Here is a 13,808-nt window from a genome sequence, read left to right as displayed (position 1 = left end):
AGGAAGTAGAGTGACAACACGTTCATAAAGAAGAAGACGTCCTCTGACGCCGCAGCGCTGTTGTGTTTCTACCTCAGGTGATCCGACTGGAAGGTCAGGTGACTCGATACAAGTCGGCGGCAGAAAACGCTGAGAAGATCGAAGACGAGCTGAAAGTGGAGAAGAGGAAACTTCAGAGAGAGGTTTGTGTTTCACTTCATGTTTTTAAATCTGTGTCTGATTTAATCTAACTGATTTTATTGTTTGGCAAAAATGAGTTTGACCACGACTGACAGAATGAAGCAGTTACAGGATCAGACCTCTTCCTCTTTTGTCCTGCAGCTCCGCTCGGCTCTGGACCGGATCGACGAGCTGGAGGCGAGTAACAGCCACCTGTCCAAACGTCTGGACAAGATGAAGGCCAACCGCAACGCCTTGCTGGCCCAGCAGTGACGCTGCGTCCTGGGACGGACCGACGTCCTGCGGTCCCGACAGATGGACAGACAATGAGCGCTTAATTTTACTCTGCATGCAGCACCAGACGGGTGGAGCGAACTGAGCTGGAAACAAACCAAAAACTCAATCAATCAATCAATCAATCAATCAATCAATCAATCAGTCTCAGACATGGACACGTGGAATGTAACTCTGTGATCTGGTGCCGTGAAGACAGACGGGTGGAGTTTAGCGATTGTCACCACAACAAGTCGTCCGTCCTTAACTGAGAAGAAAAGACTCTTTACAGAAGACAAAGTGGACCAAAATAAACAGAATTTAAATCTTCAGGATTTAATGAACTGAATAAATTGGACCTGCCTCCACTTTAAAGCCCTGATGTGTTAAACTCCACCCGCCGGGCCCTCCTGGTGTCTGAAACAAACTCTACATCCACAGTCAGCTGCTCGGTTGGTGTGAACTGTGGCACTACCTCTCCTCCAACACATGGGGGCACCACCGCCCTCAAAGACTCCACTACAGCAGAGAGACTGGACTGGACCGGAGCAGACTGGACCGGACCGGACTAGACCCGATCAGTCTGGATCAAACTAGCAGCTGATTTTTGAACTTCATTTTGGTTCTTTCTGGTTTTTGTTTGCTTGTTGTTATTTTTGAAGTTTGGTGTTGGTTCTATGGTCTGTTTTGGTTCTGGCATTCTGTCTGTTTTGGTTCGTGGGTTTGGTGGGCTGGATGTTGCCTCCTGTCAACTGTAGATCAGCTTAAATCATTTTCAGGTGTGACAGTGAAGACCAAAACAGACCAGCATCCAGCCCGGCCCGCCTCGCTCACTGAGGAGGGTGTGGCCTCGTGTGCTCATGTACATATACAGCAGGTGGAGATTCACCTGGTTCACCTGGTTCGGACACTCGGGATGTAAAATCACCAGCTTGTAAATGTCTGTCAGGACTCATCGCTCAGTGAATGAACACATGAGGAGGTTGTTTCCATGACAACCAGCTTCTCCTTAAAGGCCTCAGGTTGTCTCCATGACAACCAGCTCCTGGCACATTTAAAACATCAATGAAACTTCTGTTCCTGAATGTAAGAAGAGCAGCAAACATCCTCAAGGTCTTCACCTGCCAGAGAACGGGACCGGGCTTGGATTGCCATGGATGGTGTCACCATGGTGACGGGGATCTGACAGGTGTCACCATGGTGACGGTGAGTAAGTTGGAGTGCGTGGTGTAAAACTTGAGCTGTGTGAAGTGTGATTTGATTGGAGGAGAACTTTAATGTATTTAATTGTGTCCTATTGATTAGGATGTGGGTTATCAATACATCAGTGTATCAACATGATCAGGGGTTATCGATCAGTGTGACGGGTGTGAAAGGTGTTTGAGAAGCATGACAATAAAGTGATGCAACATCTCAGTCCGACTGTTTGTGACCACAACTTCCAGCTCACAACCACCTGAACACCGGCAGACAGGTGACACACCTGAACACCGGCAGACAGGTGACACACCTGAACACCGGCAGACAGGTGACACACCTGAACACCAGCAAACAGGTGACACACCTGAACACCGGCAGACAGGTGACACACCTGAACACCGGCAGACAGGTGACACACCTGAACACCGGCAGACAGGTGACACACCTGAACACCAGCAAACAGGTGACACACCTGAACACCGGCAGACAGGTGACACACCTGAACACCAGCAAACAGGTGACACACCTGAACACCGGCAGACAGGTGACACACCTGGACAACGAAGGTTTGTTTTCCACAGTTTTCTGTTTATAACGTTCTGCTTCGGTGTGTTGGAGCTGAACGCAGCAGAGCTGTGACGTTATTCAAGTGAACAGGAAGTGACAACATAAAAGCTCTGAGGCTTAAAGTAGTTTGAAGAGTAGAGTAGGTCCGGGTCCCCTCGGTCCACCATGTGTCAGCCCTCTCTGGTTAATGTATGCCGGTCAGGTCCGGCTCTGGTTTCCCACGAGTCCGTCTGGGATCGGGTCCAACCTTCAGACCTCCAGTTAACCCCTCGCTGACTGAGTGTTTTGTCTCAGCAGCGTCTCTCTCACTCTGACTCTCATTTTCACCGTTGGGCCTGAACGCAGCATTAATGTGGTCGTCATGGTAATGGGCCCACCTGTTGTTTCACTGAAAGGGACCGAGGCAGCCAATCAGGACACTCGTAGCCCCCCAACATCCACAGTGAAACCAGTCCAGCAGAGGATTCTGGGAGACTGATCCCGCGGGACACCGAAGGAAACTCAGCTGGTGTCACAACGAGCCTGCAGCCTGCAGTGTCTCTGCAGGACCTCCTCCTCACCGCACCTGACAGGTAACAGGAAGCAGCTGTCAATCAAACATGACTCAATGTCTTTCCTTAAAACAGTCAAATTTTACATGAAGTTTGGTTGAATGATTGAAAAGTCTTCTATTTTAAATGATTCAACTTTTTAACTTTGGTTGCCTGTTGTACTAACAATGATTTGCTTTATAACATTTTATACATCAAATGATTAATCAGCCCTTGTCAGCTCTTTTTAACAAAGTCGCGTCACCTCTCGCGACAGCAGCCTTGCACACGGATCACGTGGCCTATCGTGAGAGGTGACGAGCACAGTCTCACCTGATGGTCACAGGTTGCATTCAGTGAAACAAAAACAAGGGACAAACTTCGAGAACGAATATCTATCCAGTCGACACGGCTTCATTATTATTATATCAATTATAGAGGACAGCAGAAATGTTGATCAAAGGTCTGAGGAGGAAGATGGTACATGTCAAGACAGACAGACAGACAGAAAGAAAGAAAGAATGTCCAGCTTTGTGTCATGCAAAGGGTTTAATGATGGCTGGTTAGTAACTGTAACTTTAACTGTAACTGTCGCCGAGCCAGCTTGATGGACTTTTGTTTTTTTTTTTAAACTTTATTAGTGAAGAGAGAGGTCACAAACAAACAAAAGAGACAGTTGTAGTTGATCTGATAACCTTCAATGAGTCGAAAAATATAGAAAAATCAAGAAATGTGATGAAACATTCATGAATTTACATCTGTGTGTAAAATATTTAGCAAGTATTATAAGTTAAATTCTAGTCTTGAGCCCTCCAGAATAAAAACAAGTCTAATATTATTACAATAATATTAAAGGTGAGAGAGTCTCTCTCTATTCCTCAAATCATGGAAACAGTCATTCCTAAATATCTGACTTCATGTTTAATTGGTTTAAACATAATAATTTGTAAAGACCTTTTTAAGGAGTTGTTGATGATTCTCTAAAGCAGTTACTAATATTGACGGAGGGACTGTCATTTCTATTTTCATTCTCTTCACAGAGCTTCCAGCAGTCAAGACAGAGTCCTGCACCCACCGGGTCAACACCTGGTTCGGTCCGGTCGGTACCTCACATGCACACACATGTTACACTCTGTACATTAACCAGCATGAGAATGCATGAAGTTTGACCTCTGACCTCTGATGCAGGATGAAGCCGTACAGGAAGTGGCTGCTAGTCCTCCTGCTGGCCTGGCTCCTCCTCTTCCTGTCCCTGCTCTGTCACTTCCTGGACCTCAGGTCTTCCCGGCTGCCTTGGTCTGGACTCAGCAGGACTGAAACCCACCACCTGGCCTCTTCAGAGAAGGACTGGAGGAGTAGGAGGACTGACTTCAGGTCCAGATCTGAGGACTACTACAGGTCCAGGTCTTTGGAAATCCTGCAGAGACTCTGGACCGGGAACCTGACGGTGGAGATGCTCAGTCCTCGTCTGCAGAAGGTCCTGAAGGTCCAGCTGAGCTCCAACAGGCACCAGGTGACATACCAGGGCCCGCGGAGGGACTGCAGGTCTGGTCTGCAACTGTACTGTGAGCTGAAGAGGAGGACCAGGATCCGGACTGTGGATGGGACTCAGGAGCCATTCTCCGGTCTGGGCTGGGCCCGGCTGGTGCCTTCACTGCCCCTGCAGCAGATCAGGGCATCTCGGTATCAGAGCTGCGCCGTAGTGACCTCAGCCGGAGCCATCCTCAACTCATCGCTGGGGAGGGAGATCGGTGAGTCCACATACAGGACTGGGAGGGTCCCGGACCCCTCGGAGGGTCCTGGACCCCTGGAGGGGTCAGATTAAAGGGCCTTTACACTGTTCTCTACAGTCAGATCCCACAACCTCACTGGTTCTGTCTTTCTTTGTGTTAAAACGTCCCATATTATACTGGTTTTCATCAATTTCACACAGCTGTCAGAGGTCCAACCGCTCTGTATTCGATATGCTTTGCCCCAAACCCATCTGTGGTCCTGAACTTCAGCTGTGTAAAAGTCGCTCTATTCACAGCAGTCTGTTTCTGTGCCTGCACCTTTAAATGCTAATGAGCTCCGTCTGTCACCGCCCACTTGGAGAGCCCTTCCTGCTACGTCACTCTCAGGGAGGGGATTCCCCTTGCGTTAGCAGTAGCATGTGCTAATGTTTACGGTGGATGTATATATGTATCCTCAACGGAACCAGTTTGACCCAGAATGGGATCCAGAATGAGAGGCTGCTGAAGAAGTACAGACTCTGTGGCTGCAGCAGGACATTTCAGAATGGTTAGTGTGTCTGAATAATGTTAGTTTGTCCGTATGTGTTGTTACATTTACTACCATGAAGCTAATGGCTAACAGCTAGCGAAAGCTGTGTTTGTCTCCAACTCAGTCTCCAAACTCTTGGACACTGTTCGCATCGTCTCTGTCTCCAGTCTGCACGTTTCCAGACTTTTTACTGTGACAACCAAGCTGCATCATAATATTATCAACATTAAACTCGCTTCAAACACCATTACATGGCGGACCGAAGCAGAGCTAACTAGTTGGCCCGTTTCCAGCTGACTTCACCAGACTCGTAGGCAACTGTTAGTACTATTAAACCGGGGCAACACTTACCTGTAGCTCGGGTGCAGTTTGCTGGGTCCGGTATGGTTGGTACTGATCTTTTTACGAGGGTCAGTGTCGAGGCAAAGCAGCTTTGTACTGACCTTCGTTACTGAAGCAGTCTGATGAGAAGTGGTTAGCACACACACACAAGCTAACACGAACCGCAGCCAACACGTTGTCTTAGAATATGAAACACAGCCACCGTCTCTTCTGTTGTTCTGTAGCTGGGACAGATTATAGACACTGATGTTGATTTTTACAACCAACAGCAGAGTAATTTGCGTGTCTAACTCTGAGTGAAACTCTGCTGTCTGACTGCTGGACACACTGAACTTCGCCTCGGGGATGAACGCCTCCTCTCAGATATCTCCTATCACCGCTCAGAGGAGGCCGGACTGTGATAATGACTCCTTTAGTTACATAACGACAGGAGCAGAATCTGAACAGCCTGTAGGAGCTCTGTGTTACCAGTGGGGCTGCAGAGATGCAGGAATCACTTGTGTTCCTCATTCTGGGAGTTGGCAGGTTCAGGGAGGACCAGCTTATATATGTAGAGACCAGAGAAAACCTGTTTGTCATAATATGGGACCTTTAAAATATGATCTCTCTGCTGCCCCCTTCTGGTGAATTATATTGACTCTGTTAATCTTAAATCTTTATTAATTGATCGTGAAACACCCTGTTCTTCTCCTTATGGACTCAGATTCCCATGATGCAGTTCTTCGCTTCAACGCCGCCCCTACCAAAGGCTTCGAGAGGGACGTGGGAACCAAGACCACAATCCGCATCATCAACTCACAGGTACAGACTCCGCCCACTGTCCTCACCTTTGTTGTTCCACCTGTAACTGTGAACTATCAACAGCCTCCTGCTCCACAGGAAGTGTTTTATAATGTGTTTACAGCTGCTAATGTTTGTTACTGTGATGATACATGACAGTTAAGTAGTGAATCTGTGTATAATAACCAGATCCACCTGTCAACAATACTGTCCACTTGTTTCATTTGATTTGAGAATATTTAATTATTGACCACAGAGCAACAGTTCTGGTTCTGCTGTTTGTTTGTTCGGTCTCCCCTCTGTCACCAGGTGCTGCTCATGATCTGTGCAGATGACGTCAGACCTGCTCAGTGTGGAAGTCATGAGCTGACCTTTTGTGTCAATTATAAAATGAATCAATAAAGAGTGATGAATTGAAAGATGTAATAAAGTAAGTTTAGGTAACCTTTGTGACATCCTCACACTGTTCAGCGCTCTATAACTTCCTGCCTCCACCTCTGAGAAGCCTCAGGCGGGGACACGGCTGCCTCCCGCGGCTCCGGGTCTGGTCTGGCCGGCCAGCATCGAACCTGTGCAAGCCAGGATGACAACCCACCACACTGCCTAGCCCCTGGGCACTAGAGGCTTTTCTCTGGGCGCTTTTCATTCCGTACTTCAAACTTCACTGAGTTTCATAAGAATCAAACAAGACTTGAACCGACAACCTCCAGACTGCTGACTGGGCCTCTAGCAGCCTGAGCTACTGCTTCTGACACATGCTCTTTGTTTCTGACAGATTTCACTGTTTTGAACATCAACACTTGAAAATCAATCAAGAATTGAACCCAGGACCTCATAACTTCCAACCCCAATATGTCCTGCCAGCCCATTACTCAGCCCACCGTACTACAGGGTCCACTTCACATCTGGACCTCTTCTCCGGGCGCTTTTGAATTTCAGCTTTTCAGTCTGACTATTATAATAATTGAACCCAAACAAGACTTGAACCCACAACCTCTGGACTACTAACCAGGCTTCTATCACACTGAGCTAACAGATCTGACTGATGCTTTTTGTTTCTGTCACATTTCACTGTTTTAAACCTCAATGCTCAAAAATCATCATGACTCAAACCCACAACCTTCAGTGTTCACAGCATCACATTATCTTCCTGAGCTAATGAGTTGGAGATTTAATTTTGTTCCTAAGAGGAATTCACTCTTTGTTTTTTACATCAGGTTTAAAAATCACCTGAACTACCCAGGGATTGAACCCACGAGCTACAGACTTCACTGAGTGAAAATACTCTTTGTTTTTTCAGATTTCACTCTTTTGAACATCAACACTCAAAAATCAATCAAGTCTTGAACCCACAACCTCAAAACTTCAACCCTGGTTTCTCCTGCTGAGCTAACAGGGGGACGAGAGCAAAGAGTCTCTCAGAGGTTTTCACTCCTTCTTCTGAGCAGCAACTTTATAAAGAGTCAGGATTCAAACCCACAACCTCCAGACCAGCTCATCAGAGACCTGAACGTCCTGTTTTGAGCTTCTGCTTCTTTTATTTGAAGAGCTGTGTTTGAAGCTCAGACTGACTCCAGGACTGAACTCACAGTGTCAGAACTTCCTGACAGTCCTCCAGCACACTGAGCTACCTGCTGCAGGTGCGTCAAGCTCAGCTTTAGTTTGTGTTCAGACCGTCTCAGTTTGTCCGTCTGTGTCTCCATCAGATCGTTGCCCGGCCCAAACACCAGTTCAACAGCAGCTCGTTGTATCAGGACGTCACCCTGCTGCTCTGGGATCCAGCTCCGTACTCCTCCAACCTCACCGAGGTCTGAACGCAGCCACAAGACTGACGGTTTCTCTAAGCACACGATAGCACATATGTGCTAACTCATCGTGTCCTGGTTTCTCTGTAGTGGTTCGAGAAGCCGGACTTTGATCTGTTCTCGGCTTATGTTGAACGCCGTCGCCTCCGACCTGAGCAGCCATTTTACATCCTCCATCCGGAGTTCATCTGGAGCCTGTGGGACCTGATCCAGGACAACACCGGAGTCCAGATCCAGCCCAACCCGCCCTCGTCAGGCTTCACAGGTACCAGGACTACAGAACTACTGATTCACACCGTACTATAAAAGTTAATGAAACAGTAACAAAGAGAAAAGTGAAACTAAACAGACAACATCTAGTCTGCAGTGAAACATTGTGTCAGTAACATCTGAAGTAGTAAATATAATTACACTTATTATAAATTATAATAATTACCTTTAAGGAAAGTATGTTTACTATAGAAATCCAAATTCATGCAATATATTTATAGTAAATGTAAGAACATGATGTTAATTTATATTATAATTTATTATGTAATGTATTCAATGTACTTAAAATATAAAACATGTTAATTTAACTCCAACATCTGATGTCTTTTTATCACAAGATGAAATTATAACTCTTGAATTGAAATTTAAGAAACTGATTAAATTAAATTAAATAACATTTGATTGACTTGTATGAAGTGACAGTAGTAGTAATAATAATAATAATAATTATAATTATAATTATAATAACTTAATTGAAGTGGCACATTTTAAAAACAGGCAACATAAAAGTAAACAGTAAATATGATACACAGTGTTTTGTGTGATGACCGTTGCGGCCTGAAGGGGGCGACAACGTCTCACTGCAGCGTTCAGTCAGCACATAATCATAATCATCAACAAGATGATTGTTTTATATTAGAATAAATATATAAAAAATGATTTAAAGATGAGTTCAAGAAAAGGAAACACGTTCACAACATTAATACGCACTTTGAATAAAAAGACGACGAGCGAGTTTACAGAACTTTATTTCAAACTTTCCTCAACAACATTTTTACAGCACAGACGTTCAACAGACCAGAGACCAGCGTCATGATGCTCACACAGGAAATACTCACTTTAATGTTTATCTTTTATTATTCGATTAGCCGCGTCACAGTCGATTGATTCTGTGATAAGTGACTGACGATCTCACACCGTCAGACACTTGAGTGATCAGAACCATGTTGTTGTGACTCGTTACTGTTATTAATGTGTTTCAAAGTTGATTTAACGTTCTCATTAAAGACGTGACAGTCTGTCAGTGAGAAGAACTGATGACATCATGGAGTGAACAGACAGACAGGCAGTGGAAGTTTACATCAGTTCTGGTTATTAAATATCGTGATGAATTCGCCTGATGAAGACCATGACGTGAGACTGCCTCCAAATGTTTTTTATGTCCTGATGCTTCTGAAGGACTCGTTGTTTATTGTAAATCAAAATTAAATGGATAATAATAATAATAATAATAATAATGATAATTATTATTATTATCATTTAGTTTAAATTCTATTTGATAAGGAAGAGAAATGATCCTGGCGCTCCATACATTAGTCTTTACGAAGGCGAATGCTGTGATCACAGCACATTTATTGATGAAAGATCTGTAAAAATCAGAAATGTGTTCATTTAATTCTCTAAGTTTCATGAACGCCTCCAGGCACGTTCCTCTTACACTGTTGTAGACGTCCACATCACGTCGTTACGGCCACACACAACTCTGACCTGCGGACCTCCAGTCAGCTGATTGGTCGTTGAGGTTTCAGGTGAAGGGTCAGAGGTCAGAGGTCTCACGAGGAGACCTCCCGTGGCCCGACAGCATCGGCTCTGTCGGACACGGCGCTGCTGGTTATTTCCATGTCTGCAGTATCAGGTCTGGTCAGCAGCGTGGAGCCGGCAGCAGCGGCGTGTTCGGTGGCGGCCGGGCTGATGTCGCACACTCGGCGGTTCAGATGGACCACGGTGGTCTTTGAGGGCATGGAGGAGTGGACGTCCTCCGTCAGCTGGTGTTCACAGTGGAACAGGATCCGGAAGCAGCGGTAGAACTGAGGAACAGACATTAACAATCAATCAGACTGATGAGCAATCACAGACATTAACAATCAATCAGACTGATGAGCAATCACAGACACTAATAATCAATCACCGACTGATAATCCATAATCAGTCAGCTGGAAACGTGACACTTTATGAAGTGTTGACACATCTTCGTTTTGTTCGATTCTGACTCAAACTGGATTTTTGTGTGATTTTGTGTAAAATTATTTGCGTCATTGTCTGACCCGTTGATGATGTCATGTGTTTCAGGGATCCTGTTGATGATGTCACTGTGTGGTGAGGTCAGCGTGTACGAGTTCATCCCATCAGTCCGTCGCACCGACCGCTGTCATTACTACGAGCGGTACCACGACGCCGCCTGCACGCTGGGAGCGTACCACCCTCTGCTGTACGAGAAGCTGCTGATCCAGAGGATCAATGTGGGCCCCCAGGACCAGCTGAGGACCAAGGGCAAGGTCACTCTGAGGGGGTTCAGGACGGTCCGGTGCGGGTCGTGAACCAGGTTTAAGACTCTGAGGGGGTTCTGGACGGTCCGGTGCGGGTCGTGAACCAGGTTTAAGACTCTGAGGGGGTTCAGGACGGTCCGGTGCGGGTCGTGAACCAGGTTTAAGACTCTGAGGGGGTTCAGGACGGTCCGGTGCGGGTCGTGAACCAGGTTTAAGACTCTGAGGGGGTTCAGGACGGTGAAGACTCCTTTTTTAAGTTTCCTTATAAAATGTTAAATGTTTTTTAGATTATTTTAATATGTTTTTGTATTAAATGTAAGTTGTTTTTTAACTCTCATGGGAGCTAGTTTTCTGATGTTTCATTATTTTCACTGTTAATCAAAAATAATTTTAATGTGAGAAAGTTTTATTGGTTCATCAGTTTTGAGTTTACATTCATTTTGTTGTAATTGTAATCTGTTAACTTTAGAAACATCAACAGAGTTTTGATAAATGAAGTCGATGAAATTATGTCTTTATTTTTATGTGGTTTTAATAAACACACTTTGCTTTTAAAACAACAGTCTATGAGATCATGTTTCTAAGTTCTGTATCGGCGTCAACTGGACCTGTTTCAGTTTGTTGAAGACGGCTCACCTCTCATCCAAGAAAGTCCAGTTGACCATGATACAGAACTTTCTTTGAGCCAGATGACTGAGAACCTTCAGCAACATATGAGACTGAACTTTTCCCTGATGACTTATTTTCAATGTTTGGTCCATTGGTAAGTCGACGTGTGATCGTTATAATCTGAACACCGTTTTAGAGAAAGCGTCTCAAACTTTTGATTGTTCTCAGAACCGCTGGATCATCACTCAGGTAACTTTCATGTAGTTTGAAAATCAAGTCAAACTTTTTACCTCCTGAATTGTTTGTTTCTTCTGATTTAGATCTGCTGAAAACTCAAAGTCATTAAACATCTCAGACTTTGTTCTTCAGATTCAAACTGTGATAAAAGTGTAGTTGTAACAGATGATGTGTTCACTGTCCTCTGCCGTGAGGAGGATCTGTGGACGCTCATTACTGTTGTTCTGCACGTTAACTCATTCTGCTGGTTCTGACGGCTGTTTGTCCTCAGCTGCTCTCAGAGGAACCAACAGGATTCTGCCTCATGTCTCTTTGTGAAAGCGGCTGCAGACGGACCCGCGGGCGACCGTGACACTGCTGTGTGTTCTGGACGAGACCACTAAAGGTTTGAGTGCAGTAGAGTCCCGCAGTAATGATCATCACTGAGCTGCAGAACTCTACTGCACTCGGTAATCGACTCGCAGGGCTTCCCCACAACGAGCCTGCAGCTGGAGAGGTGAGATTTGTTTATCTTTTCCAACAAAGCCGGCAATGATATCAAATGTTTGATGCCTTGAAATATATGCTGGGACCCTGTGTGTAATGTTGCTGAAGTTTGGTGCTGTTCTGAGCATTATTTGTGGCTTTTTGATGGCAGTTTATACTTGGATCCATTTGCTGCAGTGTATTGTTGTTGTGCAGTCGTTTCTGAGGGCGCTGAAACTACGTAAGCTAGCGGTCCGCAAACTTTATCTCGGGGGGGGGGGGGTCGTACTCGGTGTCAAGGTGTGTTAGAACATGGATTAAACTTACACCAGAATATCCCTTTAAGACTCACCTGTTTGTTCATGAGGATGTAGATGACTGGGTTGATGACGGTGCTGCTCTTGGCGAGGATGGACGGGACGACGCTGGCGACCGGGCTGACGACTCCCGGCCGACCGAAGGTGGCCATCATGGCGACGACACCGTACGGCATCCAGCAGAGCAGGTAGCAAACCACCGTGGTCACCACCATGAACAGGATGTGGAACTCTCTGCGACGGGCCGCCGTCCGCCTGATACGACCCACCTGACGGAACCAAACACAGGTGATACACTGTCAGAACCACCTGACAGAACCAAACACAGGTGATACACCGTCAGAACCACCTGACGGAACCAAACACAGGTGATACACCGTCAGAACCACCTGACGGAACCAAACACAGGTGATAAACTCTCACCTTTAAACTGCTGTGTGGTTCTGATTGATTGTGGCAACCCACCTGTTTGACGGCGTACAGCAGCCGTCCGTAGCAGTAGACCATGACCAGGACCGGGATCCCCAGACAGAAAATGAACAGACAGATGATGTACGAGTGAGAACTGGACGAGTTCTCGGTCCAGCTGACCGAGCAGCTGGTCCCAGCCCCCTCCAGACCGTAACTGCTCCAGCCCAGCAGGGGAGGTACCGTCCAGAACAGGGAGTACAGCCAGGATCCCCCCACAGCCAGCAGGGGCTTCCTGAAGTCCGGGGACCGCTTGTTGCACACCATCAGGGTGCTGTAGCGGTCGTAGGACAGGACGGCCAGAGAGACCAGAGACACGATCCCTGACGGAGAAAGAAACAGGAAGAGGTTCAGATCCACAGAACCACCTGGAATCTGGATTTAGTCAAATCTCCAGATAAGGTCCAAAACTAAATGTTTTAAATGGGATGATCAGAACACGTATCTGGATCTGAACTCATCTGTTAAATGTCAGAACTTTAATGTTTGTCTCAATCTGTTCAGTCTTTTTAGGGTCGAAGGTTAATGTAACATTTAAAATGTACATTATTATTACATTAATATAATCTAAAGTTCAACATGTGAATGTAAATAAACTCCAGCATGTATACTGGGCCGCAGCAGCAGCATCAGAACCGGCACCACTGACCGAAGCAGGAGTTGATGAAGCCGTACCACATGCAGCCGTGGCGGCCGTACAGCCAGCGGCTCCGCAGGCTGGAGGCGAAGCTGAGTGTGGTGCCGCATGCGCAGACCAGCATGTCGCTGACGCTGATGTTGAGCAGCAGCATGTTGACGGGGGTCCGCAGCGTCTTGAAGCGGCAGAACAGCACCAGAACCAGCAGGTTGTTGAGGAGGCCGAGCACCATGATGGAGCCCAGGAACACCGACACCACGCGGTGCCCGCCGCGCGACAGCCGCGCGTGCGGCGTGTCGCTCCAGTCCTGCTCCAGCGGAGCGCTGGCGTTTGACGTCAGGTTGACGTCGCTCACCTCCGAGAACATGACGTGCTGCCGCTCACGCAGACGTGCCGTGTGTAGAGAGTAAACCTCCGCCGCGGCACCAGACACGGCATGATGAAGAGTGATGAAGAATCAGGCAGCCACCGCGCCGCCGCATCTTCCGCACCGCGCGCGCACAAGTGAACAATACTGTGAGCCAATACAGGATCAATAATCCGGCTCGTGCCTCTGACGCTCCTCAGGCTGCAGGAAGTGTCTGCTGCCCGCGTGCAGCTCAGTGAAGTTCTGCCCGCGC

General features: G+C 46.7%; 3 protein-coding genes and 1 long non-coding RNA gene across 6 annotated transcripts in view; 2 read left to right on the top strand and 2 right to left on the bottom strand.

The window, feature by feature from the left end:
• Nucleotides 1–1,848, top strand: part of lrrfip1b (leucine rich repeat (in FLII) interacting protein 1b) — a 22,636-nt gene extending 20,788 nt beyond the window's left edge. For all 3 annotated transcript variants that reach the window (XM_037090525.1, XM_037090526.1, XM_037090524.1), the window contains 2 exons: nucleotides 78–182; nucleotides 322–1,848. In XM_037090525.1, the coding sequence (XP_036946420.1) occupies nucleotides 78–182; nucleotides 322–432 (216 nt within the window). In that variant the 3' untranslated portion in view covers nucleotides 433–1,848. The remainder of the gene's footprint in view (nucleotides 1–77; nucleotides 183–321) is intronic.
• Nucleotides 1–4,040, bottom strand: part of LOC119015023 — a 15,551-nt gene extending 11,511 nt beyond the window's left edge. The window contains exons 1-4 of the long non-coding RNA XR_005073150.1: nucleotides 3,907–4,040; nucleotides 2,577–2,764; nucleotides 300–539; nucleotides 73–149 (exon numbers count right to left, since the gene is read on the bottom strand). This is a non-coding gene — a long non-coding RNA (uncharacterized LOC119015023). The remainder of the gene's footprint in view (nucleotides 1–72; nucleotides 150–299; nucleotides 540–2,576; nucleotides 2,765–3,906) is intronic.
• Nucleotides 2,630–10,982, top strand: LOC119015013 (beta-galactoside alpha-2,6-sialyltransferase 2-like). The gene is made up of 7 exons (XM_037090543.1): nucleotides 2,630–2,771; nucleotides 3,770–3,828; nucleotides 3,918–4,480; nucleotides 6,037–6,134; nucleotides 7,820–7,921; nucleotides 8,009–8,183; nucleotides 10,259–10,982. The coding sequence occupies exons 3-7, from the start codon at nucleotides 3,919–3,921 to the stop codon at nucleotides 10,504–10,506; spliced, it is 1,185 nt and encodes a 394-aa protein (XP_036946438.1). The 5' UTR covers nucleotides 2,630–2,771; nucleotides 3,770–3,828; nucleotide 3,918; the 3' UTR covers nucleotides 10,507–10,982.
• LOC119015014 (opsin-3-like) lies at nucleotides 8,921–13,808 on the bottom strand. The gene is made up of 4 exons (XM_037090544.1): nucleotides 13,201–13,808; nucleotides 12,549–12,874; nucleotides 12,119–12,352; nucleotides 8,921–9,996 (listed from the first exon to the last, which is right to left on the bottom strand). The coding sequence occupies exons 1-4, from the start codon at nucleotides 13,553–13,555 to the stop codon at nucleotides 9,742–9,744; spliced, it is 1,170 nt and encodes a 389-aa protein (XP_036946439.1). The 5' UTR covers nucleotides 13,556–13,808; the 3' UTR covers nucleotides 8,921–9,741.

This window comes from Acanthopagrus latus, chromosome 24 (genome assembly GCF_904848185.1).
Source record: "Acanthopagrus latus isolate v.2019 chromosome 24, fAcaLat1.1, whole genome shotgun sequence".
Taxonomy (NCBI): domain Eukaryota; kingdom Metazoa; phylum Chordata; class Actinopteri; order Spariformes; family Sparidae; genus Acanthopagrus; species Acanthopagrus latus.
The sequence above is the reverse complement of the archived record's forward strand: the minus strand, read 5'-3'. Positions and strand labels throughout refer to the sequence as shown.